General features: G+C 47.1%; 1 protein-coding gene across 2 annotated transcripts in view; it reads right to left on the reverse strand.

Annotated features, from left to right (window-relative positions):
* PCSK2 (proprotein convertase subtilisin/kexin type 2) overlaps positions 1 to 12,458 on the reverse strand; it is a 113,321-nt gene that overhangs the window by 80,639 nt on the left and 20,224 nt on the right. Inside the window, exon 2 of one of the 2 annotated variants that reach the window (XM_074578417.1) lies at positions 11,919 to 12,023. The exons of the other annotated variant lie outside the window; for it this stretch is intronic. Coding sequence (XP_074434518.1) covers positions 11,919 to 12,023 — 105 coding nt within the window. The remainder of the gene's footprint in view (positions 1 to 11,918; positions 12,024 to 12,458) is intronic. 2 annotated transcript variants of the gene reach the window in all.

Here is a 12,458-nt window from a genome sequence, read left to right on the forward strand (position 1 = left end):
TAAGAAGAGGGTAAATTTAGATTAGAAATAAGGAAGAAATTGTTTACAATGAAGGTGGTGAAACACTGGCACAGAGAGATGATAGATGCCCCATCTCTGGAAACATCCAGGGTCAGGTTGGTGCAGCTCTGAGCAAACTGATTTAGTTGAAGATGTCCCTGCTCGTTGCAGGGGAGTTGGACTAGATGACCTTTAAAGGTCCCTTCCAACCCTAATTCTTCTGTTATTCTGTGAAATTAATCCCTCTACCTGCAAAGGGAGTTGACAGCAGGATTCCAACAGTGCACAGCTCAAGTGCCAGCTTTTTCCTACAGGACGGATTTTGGTATTGCTGCCCCTTTGCTCCACCTTTAACTCCTCTCAAGCCTGTCATTAATGCTGCCAGAAAGGGCACTGCAAGTTGGGTTACATTACACTGCCATTGCTAAGGGCTGCTGCTTGTTAAGCGGTGGTGCCCTTCCCAGGCTGCTGACCCTTTCCCCCTGCTGAAGGTGACCATGGATGAAATACCCAGCTCTGGCAGCACCTGGCAACCCCCTGCCTGGCATCACAGGGCACTTCTGCCTTCACAGGCTACAATACTCCAACCACAAGCCAGTCACATTAAGGGGGCATGGGCGGGATGTGAGGTGAAGAAGGATATGGAATATTTTGATTTATTTAATTAAAAGCTTAGATCCTCTGCATTTACAGCTGCCTTTTCTTCCATTGACACAAGCAGTTTGGGAGTACTGTTAACCCTGGGCACCTAGAAACTAGGCCTTGAAGAAGCTACACATCTGCCGTCCCCAGACTTCTGTACCAGCACAGGTATCAACCAAGTCTCCCTTTCTAATCCTTTCCTGCAACACAATAATAGCCATCTGTCCTGGTTCCGGCAGGGATAGGGTTAATTTTTCCTGGTATTCCATGCCATGTGAGCCATGCCCATCCTGAGCTGCCGGGGGAGGTGGGGCGTCCCAGGTCCCGTTGGTGAGCGGTCGGTGAGCAGCCGGGGAGCAGCGGTCCCGTAATTGTGTTTGTATATTCCTCTGTCCCTGTTATTGTTGTTGTTTGCCTGTTCCCTTTGCTGTTCTGTTAAACTGCCTTTGTCTCAACCCAAGAGTCTTGCCTTTTCTTCTGATTCTTCCTGTATTGGGAAGGCCCAAGCGAGCGGCACGGGGTTCTTTGTTGCCGTCTGAGGCCAAACCACGACAGTCCTTTTTGGCGCCCAACATGGGGCTCGAAGGGTTGAGATAACGACAGAATCCAACTAGAACGTGGAAAAACGGATTTTTTGTATGCATTTATTTTATTAGGTAAATAGTCGCTGGTCATCATGTTGCTTGGTTTGTTCTCATGGCTGTGTTATATAAATTCCTATATGGCTTATGTACTCCCTGCAATGCTGTTTACCGTGTCTGGAAGAGGGATGAGGATTATCATTCTGCTGTCCTGTGCGATATCTGTTTATGATATGATAACATCACTGTTCAGACAGCTATTTTGGGGTGTTTATGTGGTTTTGCTGTCCTGTCCATACACTGGGCATCGTCTCTCAGAATTTATTAATAATTACACCCAGTCTGGGGGGGAAACGGGGGGGGGCACTTTCCCCAGCTCTTTTGCCTCCCTTTTCTCCTTCAGGTCAGGTATGGCAGCTTTTGAGAATTTTGAATATCCTTGGGATACTCAAACCACCATGTTCCTAGTGTTATGTCTCCTGAATACGTTCCAGGTCTTGTTTAGGGTTAAGCGACTATTTAAGACTACCACCCGGAGATCTGCTCCGAGGCTGGATAGTCAGGGGTGGCACGGCATGTGGGAGAGCATGGGCAGGTACCTAGAGAACTACTCACCTCCAATGGTCTGGGACTTCACCCCTGAACAATTACAGGACCCTGATAAAGTGGTAGAATATTTGAAGGGAAAATGCTGTGGCTATTCTAGAGAGGCACAACTCACCGCATTGTGCTGGGCCCTGGCCAGTATCTACCAGGCACTGCTCAGAATTATGCAGCACCCTCAGGGGGAAGAGATGGAAACCAGAGCAGCAGCCACTGCGGCTACTGCAACCCCTGCGACGGACACTGCGGCTACTCCGACCCCTGCAGCAGCCACTGCAGCTACTGCAACCCCTGCGGCAGCCACTGCGGCTACTGCAACCCCTGCGGCAGCCACTGCAGTTACTCCAACCCCTGTGGCAGCCACTGCAGTTACTCCAACCCCCACAGCAGCCACTGCCACTGAACCAGGGAACCAACCCGTGCCGGTATCAGTTGCCCCCATACAGAAGAAGAAGTACACAAAGAAATCAGTTCGCTTAGTAAGAGATGATGATGAACCAGGGTCATCACGAGAGCAGGAGGAAGAGGCAGAACCAAAGACAATTACTCGATCCCTATCCTTGAGTGAGTTGCGGGATGTGCGCAAAGATTTTAGCCGACTTTCAGGCGAGCACATTGTCACCTGGCTGCTCCGGCACTGGGATAACGGGGCCAGTAGCCTGGAATTAGAGGGTAGGGAGGCCAGGCAGCTGGGATCCCTGTCTAGGGAAGGCGGCATTGACAAGGCAATTGGGAAAAAGACCCAAGCCCTCAGCCTCTGGAAATGACTCCTGTTAGGCGTGAGGGAGAGGTACCCCTTCAATGAGGATGTTGTATGTCAGCCAAGCAAGCGGACTATCATGGAAAGAGGTATCCAGTACCTGAGAGAATTAGCTGTGCGGGAGATGATTTATTATGACTTTGACAATGCAGACTTACCCACAGACCCTGATGAGGTGCAATGCACAAGGCCCATGTGGCGGAAGTTTGTACGGAGCGCACCATCGTCATATGCCAACTCACTGGCAGTAATGGAATGGAAAGGTGAAGAGGGACCAACGGTGGATGAGGTGGCTGGCCGGCTCCAGCGATATGAAGAAAGTCTCTCTTCCCCCCTTGTCTCAGCTGTGGAGAAACTGTCGCGGAAGGTCCAACAACTTGAAGAGAATATCTCCTACTCCCCACCTGCACGGGCCAGCGTCTCAGCTATTAGAAGCAGGCATTTCCCCACTCAAGAGAGAGAGTACAGAGGGTACACACCACGAGGCACCCTGTGGTTCTACCTGCGGGACCACGGAGAGGACATGAGGAAGTGGGATGGACAACCTACTTCGATCCTGCGGACACAGGTACAGGAGTTGCAAGGAAGGACAACCACAAAAGGGGATCCCTCCAGGAAAAGTGCCGCCCCAGTTTCCAGTGGGCCGTTCCCCAAACAGAGCAGAAGGCCTGATCTTGCTTCTGACCCTCTTGAAGGAACTTCCAAGTCATTTATGCAAGAAGTGAGTAATGGATACTATGACCAGTATTAGGGGGGCCCTGCCTCCGGCCAGGTGGAGGAAAGGGACAACCGGGTTTATTGGACGGTGTGGATTCGATGGCCTGGCACATCAGACCCACAGGAGTATAAGGCTCTAGTGGACACGGGTGCACAGTGTACTTTAATACCATCAAGCTATAGAGGGGCAGAACCCATTTGTATTTCTGGGGTGACAGGGGGATCCCAAGAGTTGACTGTACTGGAGGTGGAAGTGAGCCTAACTGGGAATGAGTGGCAAAAGCGTCCCATTGTGACTGGCCCAGAGGCTCCATGCATCCTTGGTATAGATTACCTCAGGAGAGGGTATTTTAAGGACCCAAAAGGGTACCGCTGGGCCTTTGGCATAGCTGCCTTGGAGACGGAGGAAGTTAAACAGTTGTCTACCTTGCCTGGTCTCTTGGAGGATTCTTCTGTTGTGGGGTTGTTGAGGGTCGAAGAACAACAGGTGTCGACTGCTACCACAACGGTGCATCGGCGGCAATATCGCACTAACCAAGACTCTCTGATGCCCATCCATAAGCTGATTCGTCAACTAGAGGTTCAAGGAGTGATCAGCAAGACTCGCTCACCCTTTAACAGTCCCATATGGCTGGTGCGAAAATCTAATGGAGAGTGGAGACTAACTGTAGACTGTCGTGGTCTGAATGAAGTCACGCCACCGCTGAGTGCTGCCGTGCCGGACATGCTAGAACTCCAATACGAACTGGAGTCCAACGCAGCCAAGTGGTATGCCACGATTGATATAGCGAATGCATTCTTCTCAGTCCCTTTGGCAGCAGAGTGCAGGCCACAGTTTGCTTTCACTTGGAGGGGCGTCCAATACACCTGGAATCGACTGCCCCAGGGATGGAAACACAGCCCCACCATTTGCCATGGACTGATCCAGACTGCGCTGGAACAGGGTGAAGCTCCAGAACATCTGCAGTATATTGATGACATCATTGTATGGGGAAACACAGCAGAAGAAGTTTTTGAGAAAGGGGGTAAAATAGTCCGAATCCTTCTGAAAGCTGGTTTTGCCATAAAACGAAGTAAGGTCAAGGGACCTGCGCAGGAGATCCAGTTTTTAGGAATAAAATGGCAAGATGGACGCCGTCAGATTCCAATGGATGTGATCAACAAAATAGCAGCTATGTCTCCACCAACTAGTAAAAAGGAAACACAAGCTTTCTTAGGCATTGTGGGGTTTTGGAGAATGCATATCCCAGATTACAGTCAAATTGTAAGCCCTCTGTATCAAGTAACCCGGAAGAAGAATGATTTTAAATGGGGTCCTGAGCAACGACAAGCTTTTGAACAAATCAAACAGGAAATAGTCCATGCAGTGGCCCTGGGGCCAGTCCGGCCAGGACAAGATGTTAAAAATGTGCTCTACACCGCAGCTGGGGAGAACGGCCCTACCTGGAGCCTCTGGCAGAAAGCACCAGGAGAGACTCGAGGTCGACCCCTAGGGTTTTGGAGTCGGGGATACAGAGGATCCAAAGCCCGCTACACTCCAACAGAAAAAGAGATATTGGCAGCATATGAAGGGGTTCGAGCCGCTTCGGAAGCGGTTGGTACAGAAGCACAGCTCCTCTTAGCACCTCGACTGCCGGTGCTGAGCTGGATGTTCAAAGAAAGGGTCCCCACCACACATCATGCAACTGATGCTACATGGAGTAAGTGGACTGCACTGATCACACAGCGAACTCGAATGGGAAACCCAAGTCGCCCAGGAATTCTGGAAGTGATCATGGACTGGCCAGAAGGCAAGGATTTCGGAATGTCACCAGAGGAGGAGGTGACGCGTGCAGAAGAGGCCCCACCATATAATAAACTGCCAGAAAATGAGAAGAAATATGCCCTGTTCACTGATGGGTCCTGCCGTATTGTGGGAAAGCATCGAAAGTGGAAGGCTGCTGTGTGGAGTCCTACACGACGGGTTGCAGAAGCCAGTGAGGGACAGGGTGAATCGAGCCAGTTTGCAGAGGTGAAAGCCATTCAGCTGGCTTTGGACATTGCTGAGCGAGAAAAATGGCCAGTACTTTATCTCTACACTGACTCATGGATGGTGGCAAATGCTCTCTGGGGGTGGTTACAGCAGTGGAAGCAGGGCAACTGGCAGCGCAGAGGCAAACCCATCTGGGCTGCTGAACTATGGAAAGATATTGCTGCCCGGATAGAGAATCTGGTTGTGAAAGTACGCCATGTAGATGCCCACGTACCAAAGAATCGGGCCACGGAGGAACATCAGAACAACCAGCAGGTGGATCGGGCCGCTAGGATTGAAGTGGCTCAGGTGGATCTGGACTGGCAACATAAGGGTGAACTATTCATAGCTCGGTGGGCCCATGACTCCTCAGGCCATCAAGGAAGAGATGCGACATATAGATGGGCTCGTGACCGAGGGGTGGACTCGACCACGGACACTATTGCACAGGTCATCCATGAATGTGAGACATGCGCTGCAATCAAACAAGCCAAGCGTTTGAAGCCTCTTTGGTATGGAGGGCGATGGCTGAAATATAAATATGGGGAGGCCTGGCAGATTGATTATATCACACTGTCACAAACCCAAGGCAAGTGCTATGTGCTCACAACGGTGGAAGCAACCACTGGATGGCTGGAAACATACCCTGTGCCCCATGCCACTGCCCGGAACACTACCCTGGGCCTTGAAAAGCAAGTCCTGTGGCAACATGGTACCCCAGAGAGAATTGAGTCAGACAACGGGACTCATTTCCAAAACAGCCTCACAGACACCTGGGCCAAAGAGCATGGTATCGAGTGGGTGTATCACATCCCCTATCACGCACCAGCCTCTGGGAAGATAGAACGATACAATGGATTGTTAAAAACTACACTGAGAGCAATGGGTGGTGGGACTTTACAACACTGGGATACACATTTAGCAAAAGCTACCTGGCTAGTTAACACCAGGGGATCTAACAATCGGGCTGGCCCTGCCCAATCAAAACTTCCACGTACCGTAGAAGGGGATAAAGTCCCCGTAGTGCACATGAAGAATATGCTAGGGAAGACAGTCTGGGTTAGTCCTGCCTCGGGCAAAGGCAAACCCATCCATGGGATTGCTTTTGCCCAAGGACCTGGGTGCACTTGGTGGGTGATGCAGAAGGATGGGGAAGTGCGATGTGTACCTCATGGGGATCTGATTTTGGGTGAGAATAGCCAATGAATCGAATTGTGTGCTGTTAATTGCTAAGTAACACTGTCACTGTATGTCCTCATTGTTATAATTGCTATCAGTTGTACTACGAGTAAGGCACAGGGGTGATGGGATAAGAACTGACCTCAGCAGCTGGCGCCCAGCAACTTCCTCAAGATCTACATCTTCAGCCCACGGACTGTGTGCATGAGCCACACCAGGTGCACCAGTCACAAGCTCCGAAAAATACAGCATGCAACAGACCAGCACCACACAGCATCTCACCTGCCCTGAGAGACTGTTCTAACAGATGGAGCCCAAAGCCATGGATTAAAAGAACTCAACGGACACTCTGGAGGGATGGCCCATAAACTAAGGGCATTATATCTGCATGAATATATATGTGTATATATATATATATGACGGGGAAAGTGGTGGCAATTCATTGGAACCTGCTAGGCATGGCATAGATGGTATGGAATAAGGGGTGGATAATGTCCTGGTTCCGGCGGGGATAGGGTTAATTTTTCCTGGTATTCCATGCCATGTGAGCCATGCCCACCCTGAGCTGCCGGGGGAGGGGGCAGGAAGTCGCCGCTGGGAGCGGGCTGGGGCGTCCCGGTCCGGTCAGCGAGCAGCGGGGAGCGGCGGTTCCGTAATCGTGTTCGTATATTCCTCTATCCGTGTTATTGTTGTTGTTTGCTTGTTCCCTTTGCTGTTCTGTTAAACTGCCTTTGTCTCAACCCAAGAGTCTTGCCTTTTCTTCTGATTCTTCCTGTATTGGGAAGGCCCGAGCGAGCAGCACGGGGTTCTTTGTTGCCGTGTGGGGCTAAACCACGACACCATCGCTGGGATGTTTATTTCCAAATAAGTCATTATCTAAGTGCCAAACTCACTCACTCTCAGTGGAAGATTTTCATTTCACCTTCCCCCCTCCACACATATATATATTTATTCCCCCAACACAGATGCACTCGCATATAGATACCAGTAATGGGACTCAGTTCTTCTCTGTATATTAAAGCCTCTTTTTTGAGTGGGATTAATCTTGGCAGCTGTCTGACAGGAGAGACTGTGTGGGAGGAAAATGGTTTTATCTAAAACTTGAAAGAAAGCAAAATAATCTTTGAGAGAACAAACTGTGTTTCAACTCTTGCTCCTTCAGTGGAAGACTATTTACTAACAGAAAATACCCAAGAACAGGAAAAACACAAAAGTATTGGTCTGAAAGGTAATATAACAATCATGCATTTTTTCCTTCCTTTTACTTACATGGCCACTTTTCAAAACATTTATTAATAATACAGCTGAGTCTCTCCACCGAAGGCCAGAATCTGAGTCAGTTTTGAAAATCAAAATGAAACAAATCCCATGGTTTTCTTTTAGCTATGGTGGAGCAGGAAAGGTTTCTGCTTCCCATCCTCCCTCTGTTGTACTTTCAGAGACAGAAAACCTAACAAACAAGACAGTAAGAAGCACCTCTGTATTTCTGATTTACTTTTCCAGAGCAATCATGTTGATAAAACATACCATTGCTCCTCATAATTAAAAACAAAGTTTGCTCTTCCCCTTGCTCACAGGGAAACCTCGCTTGGAAGAGATCACCTAGCTCCAAAGTTGTTTGTGACCTGCACTCAGGAGGCAGCATGCTTTGATATCAATGTGGACATCCTGGTTCCAGCCTCTCCAGTCAATCCCTGTGCTTCTCCATGTCCTCCTCGGCTCAGGGGCTGGCTCCATACCCAAGTCATTCAACCTTTTTTCTGACCCCAGGCTCTTGTTCCAGCCTGTCCTACTTGTTCTCACCTTCACGCTGATGGCTGGTCCCATCATACCCTTTCTCCTCAGCGTCTTTATGTCACTCGGGGTCCCTCGCTGTCACCCTGCTGTTTCCTCCTCCCAGCTGCCTGCACCCATGGGTGACAGCAAGGACTGTGTCCCTGCCTACGGCTCCAGGGCAAAGTACAGCAGCTATTTACATGAAGTTTCCAAAGGCAAAGCAAGGCTAATGGCTGACCTTTTGGTCCGAGAAATTTCAGCTGAAACAATTAACAGATAAAGGCAGATGAAAATGCAATTTCACCTGGAGAATGCTGGATATCTTGCTGTTATGACTTATCTCATTGAAAAATCCAGCTTCAACATGTAAAAATGTTAAAGGGACTTTTTTTCTCCTGCCCAAAATCTATGTAGCACCAAAGGTACATATGGTAAAATAACAAAATACAAGTGCACCTGGAAAACATGAAAATTTGCAACTGACACAAAAGCATTGTTTCTGAGCAAACCTCTCCTGGAAGGGTCTCTGTACCTCAGAGCATGTAATTTAAATAACAGTTTCCATTTGAAGTAGTTCAGTTCACTGTGGCATTTGCCATCCTGACAGTGAGGGTCCCCGAGAGGACTGGACTGACAGCAAAAGCCACAGTGCTTCATACGCCTGCACTTTTTTCTTGAACAGTTCAATAGCACAACTTACTATTACATATGCCTTCACCTGCTGCCAGCGCTGCTTCAAGCTTCAGCAACACTGAAGTATTAAATAATGTCAAATCCATCATATCTGGGGCTGTTCCTCAGAACAAAGACTTAGTTCTTGCTGGATCTCTAGGAAGGCATCTTATTAATGCTCCATTCCCACCCCCTTGATAGCGATGATGTTTATCACACAACCATTGTATATGTTTAGGGTATCTCCAAATTATTTTGGTAAAAATATACAGTAAATTTTACACAACAAAGCTTTTCTGAGCATTTTAAAAGACATGCAGAGTGTTAAAATGGTGCAGTAACCTGTTTGCATAGCGTTTTGCCATCTATCTCCCCGGACTCTTGAAAAACTGACATGGTTCCTCAAGAGACTTACTTGATTAAAGAACATTAATTAATTGAGTGAACATCTGTGCTGTTTTTCAACTAATAATTAAAATTAGCTAGGAATTGTAATCTCTTTAAAAATGAAAAGTATACAGAATAACTGCAGCCCACTCTCTCACAACATTTGGGTAGGGCTAAGCCACTACAGCATTTCCCAGAATGGTTCCTGAGAGATTTGTAAGGCCCCGTGGTGGAAGCTTGCTTCCTGGCTAGCCTGACAACAGGAACATTTTCTTCTTGGCTTCATGCATTAACATATTAACCATGACAGTGCTGACATTTGTTGCTAAGTAAAATTGAATGTAAATGGTCTAGAAAGCTGCCATTAAATTTAGAAATTATTTTTGGAGTTTGAAATTAAGTACTGTCAACACAACTCATGTTTCCACTTATACGCAAATATGACAGGAATTTTAATGACTTCTCCAAACTCCATGTATAAAAAGAAAGAAGGGAAATAAGAGTAATGATTTTAATTGCTCTCAAACTGTATTACAAAAAGCAACCGACCTATACTGTATCATAAGAGCTCAAGGACTATCCAACAGGACAGAGTAAGTAGGAGGGCTAGCTGAGAAAATGTCGTGTTACATGTGGAAATGAAATGTTGCTTCCATCCCCCAGTGTAACCCATGAGGTCAGGATATATATGCAGGATCATCCTTTTCCTCACACAGGAGATATTCTTAGTTATTTAAACACGGGGCTGCATTCCCTGAGATCAAAGTAGGGAGCCCAGGAGAGCCAAGCCATTCGCATGCAGCACCAGGAAGAAGTGGAGATTAACAGCAAAAATGAGATTTGAGTGCACGTGACAGAAGCCAACTACGAGTCTAGAGACCACAAATATCAGATGACTGCAAAAGAGAACATCTCTGAACGAGAAGGCAGACTCATTTAAGCTGTTCTTAATAGCACTGCAGACACTCTAAGAGGTAGTCAATGCAAAAGCCAGTCTGGAACGATTATGGGAATGCTCAGCCACATAATACCAAGGCTGCCATGAGAACTGGTGGATTCATACAAATATCATAGATATTCGTAACATTTTCAGAGGCTTACAGAATATTTATTTCCAATACAGTGTCACCTGCACAGTGACTGTACTCAGTCACTATCTTGCAACATACTTACTCAATTGTATGCTTTTTCTGAAACGGCTTTTAACAAGATTGGGTGGTTCAGGGAAATCAAAGACACCTCTCAGAAGATCTGCTTAGTATTCCCTAACTGTAGATGGTTTTTGAACCATTCACTTTCTGACCCCTGCTTGGTAAACAAAACAAGGGAAGCCTGAGAAACTCCACTCAAGGCAGCTTGAATGGGTCTCTCTCTCATCAGCCCCCACCTGTACCTGGTACCCGCTTTAGAGATGAGGGGCAGGAAGAGGTACCTCAGAGCACTGGAAGACCAGCAATAGCCCCAGGGAACCTGCCAGCTCTCAGCATCTCAGGATGAAGTGGCAGGGACATGCAGCACCTGGAACCTGTGTGGTTCACTCACATGGCTCCCAGCCACAGGAGCGACCAGCCATGTGCGTCCCAGCTGGACCTGGGCCCTGAACCACTTGAAATTTCTGCAGAAGTAGGAAAATTAAGCTGGGAATTTCATCAGATCTTGCTTGCTCTGGTGTCACAACAACAATTACAACCTTATTTAACCTGTTTTTCTTGTCTTCCTACTCAGTTTTTCATAGGTGTTCCAATACCATATAATATCTGTCAATAAAATTCTGTCTGCAATAGAATTGTTCCCCCCTCCTTTTTGCTCACAGTGCAGAGAGCTTAAAGCCTACTGAAGGATTAAAAAAAATAACCTATTTGCTGTCATGATACCATTCCTCAGGCTTATCTACTTTCTTTGGGCAGTAAATACACTTTTTGTGTCACCTGGCCCCACTCCAGCCCAGTATTATAGTGGTGTAAGAACTCTGAATAAAAGAAAAGAAAAAAGAATTTGCTAGTGCCAGCTTATAGCCTTCTGCAAAAGGGGCTTTTTCCTCCTGTCTGAGGGCCTTATGCTTCTGAAAACCAAGCACATCATTTGCAGACTGCGAGCACAAGCCTCTAAAAGAAATGATGAAGTCTGACAGCATACAGTTTCTTAGCATCTGTGGTGTGCAGCATTCCCTGAGAAAAATTCCCAGTGTGACTGCAGAGAAAATGCCACCATTCACACCACAAGGTATTCTGGGCTGGATGAGCCACAGACTAGCAGGATGTGTGCCAGGGGACAACTGTGGGATGTACCTCGGATGGCCACTGACATGTCCTGGAGACATGTAACATGTCAGTTACCTCAAACCAGGACAGTATGGCATCACTGAATCTTACTGGAGAGAGGATAAATCTCAGAGAATGTAAGACTATTTGTAGTAGTGAAATAGTAGTTGTTTGGGAGGTGTGTGCATAAGGCAGTCACCAAGCTTGAAACAAGCACAGGGTAAAAATCGTAGCCATAACCACAGATTTGACTGTCACCCTGATCTCATAAAAAATAGTCTGTGTCACAAAGAAAACACGGTAGGTGCACATAATGATGAAACACTTACCCTGGAATCCTTTTCCAGATGAAGCTTGTGTTGAAGACTGCGTCTTCTCCTGGCCCTGGCAATGCCATTGTGATAAAAGAAGTATCCAGTATCTAAAAAAGGGAGCTGAGGAAGAGAGAGAGAGAGGAAAAAAAAGAGTCATGGAGCTATTGGCCACTAGTAAGGATGACAGGGAAAACTTCTACTTGTGAAGTGATCAGGAGTCTACAACAAGACTTGTGAAGAGTAATGCCAAGGGGCCCAAATCATTCCTGAGAATGTCACTTCGCAGTTACTTTTGAAAAGCATGCCCAGCAGCATTAGAGTTATGTACTACAGGTTTACAACGTGTAACTTCACTTGTATACACTTGGTACTATTCTCACCTCATGTTTAAGGTCAACAGTGCCAGTATTTCTGAAGGGCTTCCCAAATCACATCAGGATTATTTCCTATTTCATGAAAAAGCCAGAATAAAAGAACAAAATGAACTGCAAATGATTTGAAACTACCACAAACCATCCTTCAGCAATAAGGCATTACACAAGTGCTTTTCTGAGC

Source organism: Larus michahellis, chromosome 3, assembly GCF_964199755.1.
Source record: "Larus michahellis chromosome 3, bLarMic1.1, whole genome shotgun sequence".
Taxonomy (NCBI): domain Eukaryota; kingdom Metazoa; phylum Chordata; class Aves; order Charadriiformes; family Laridae; genus Larus; species Larus michahellis.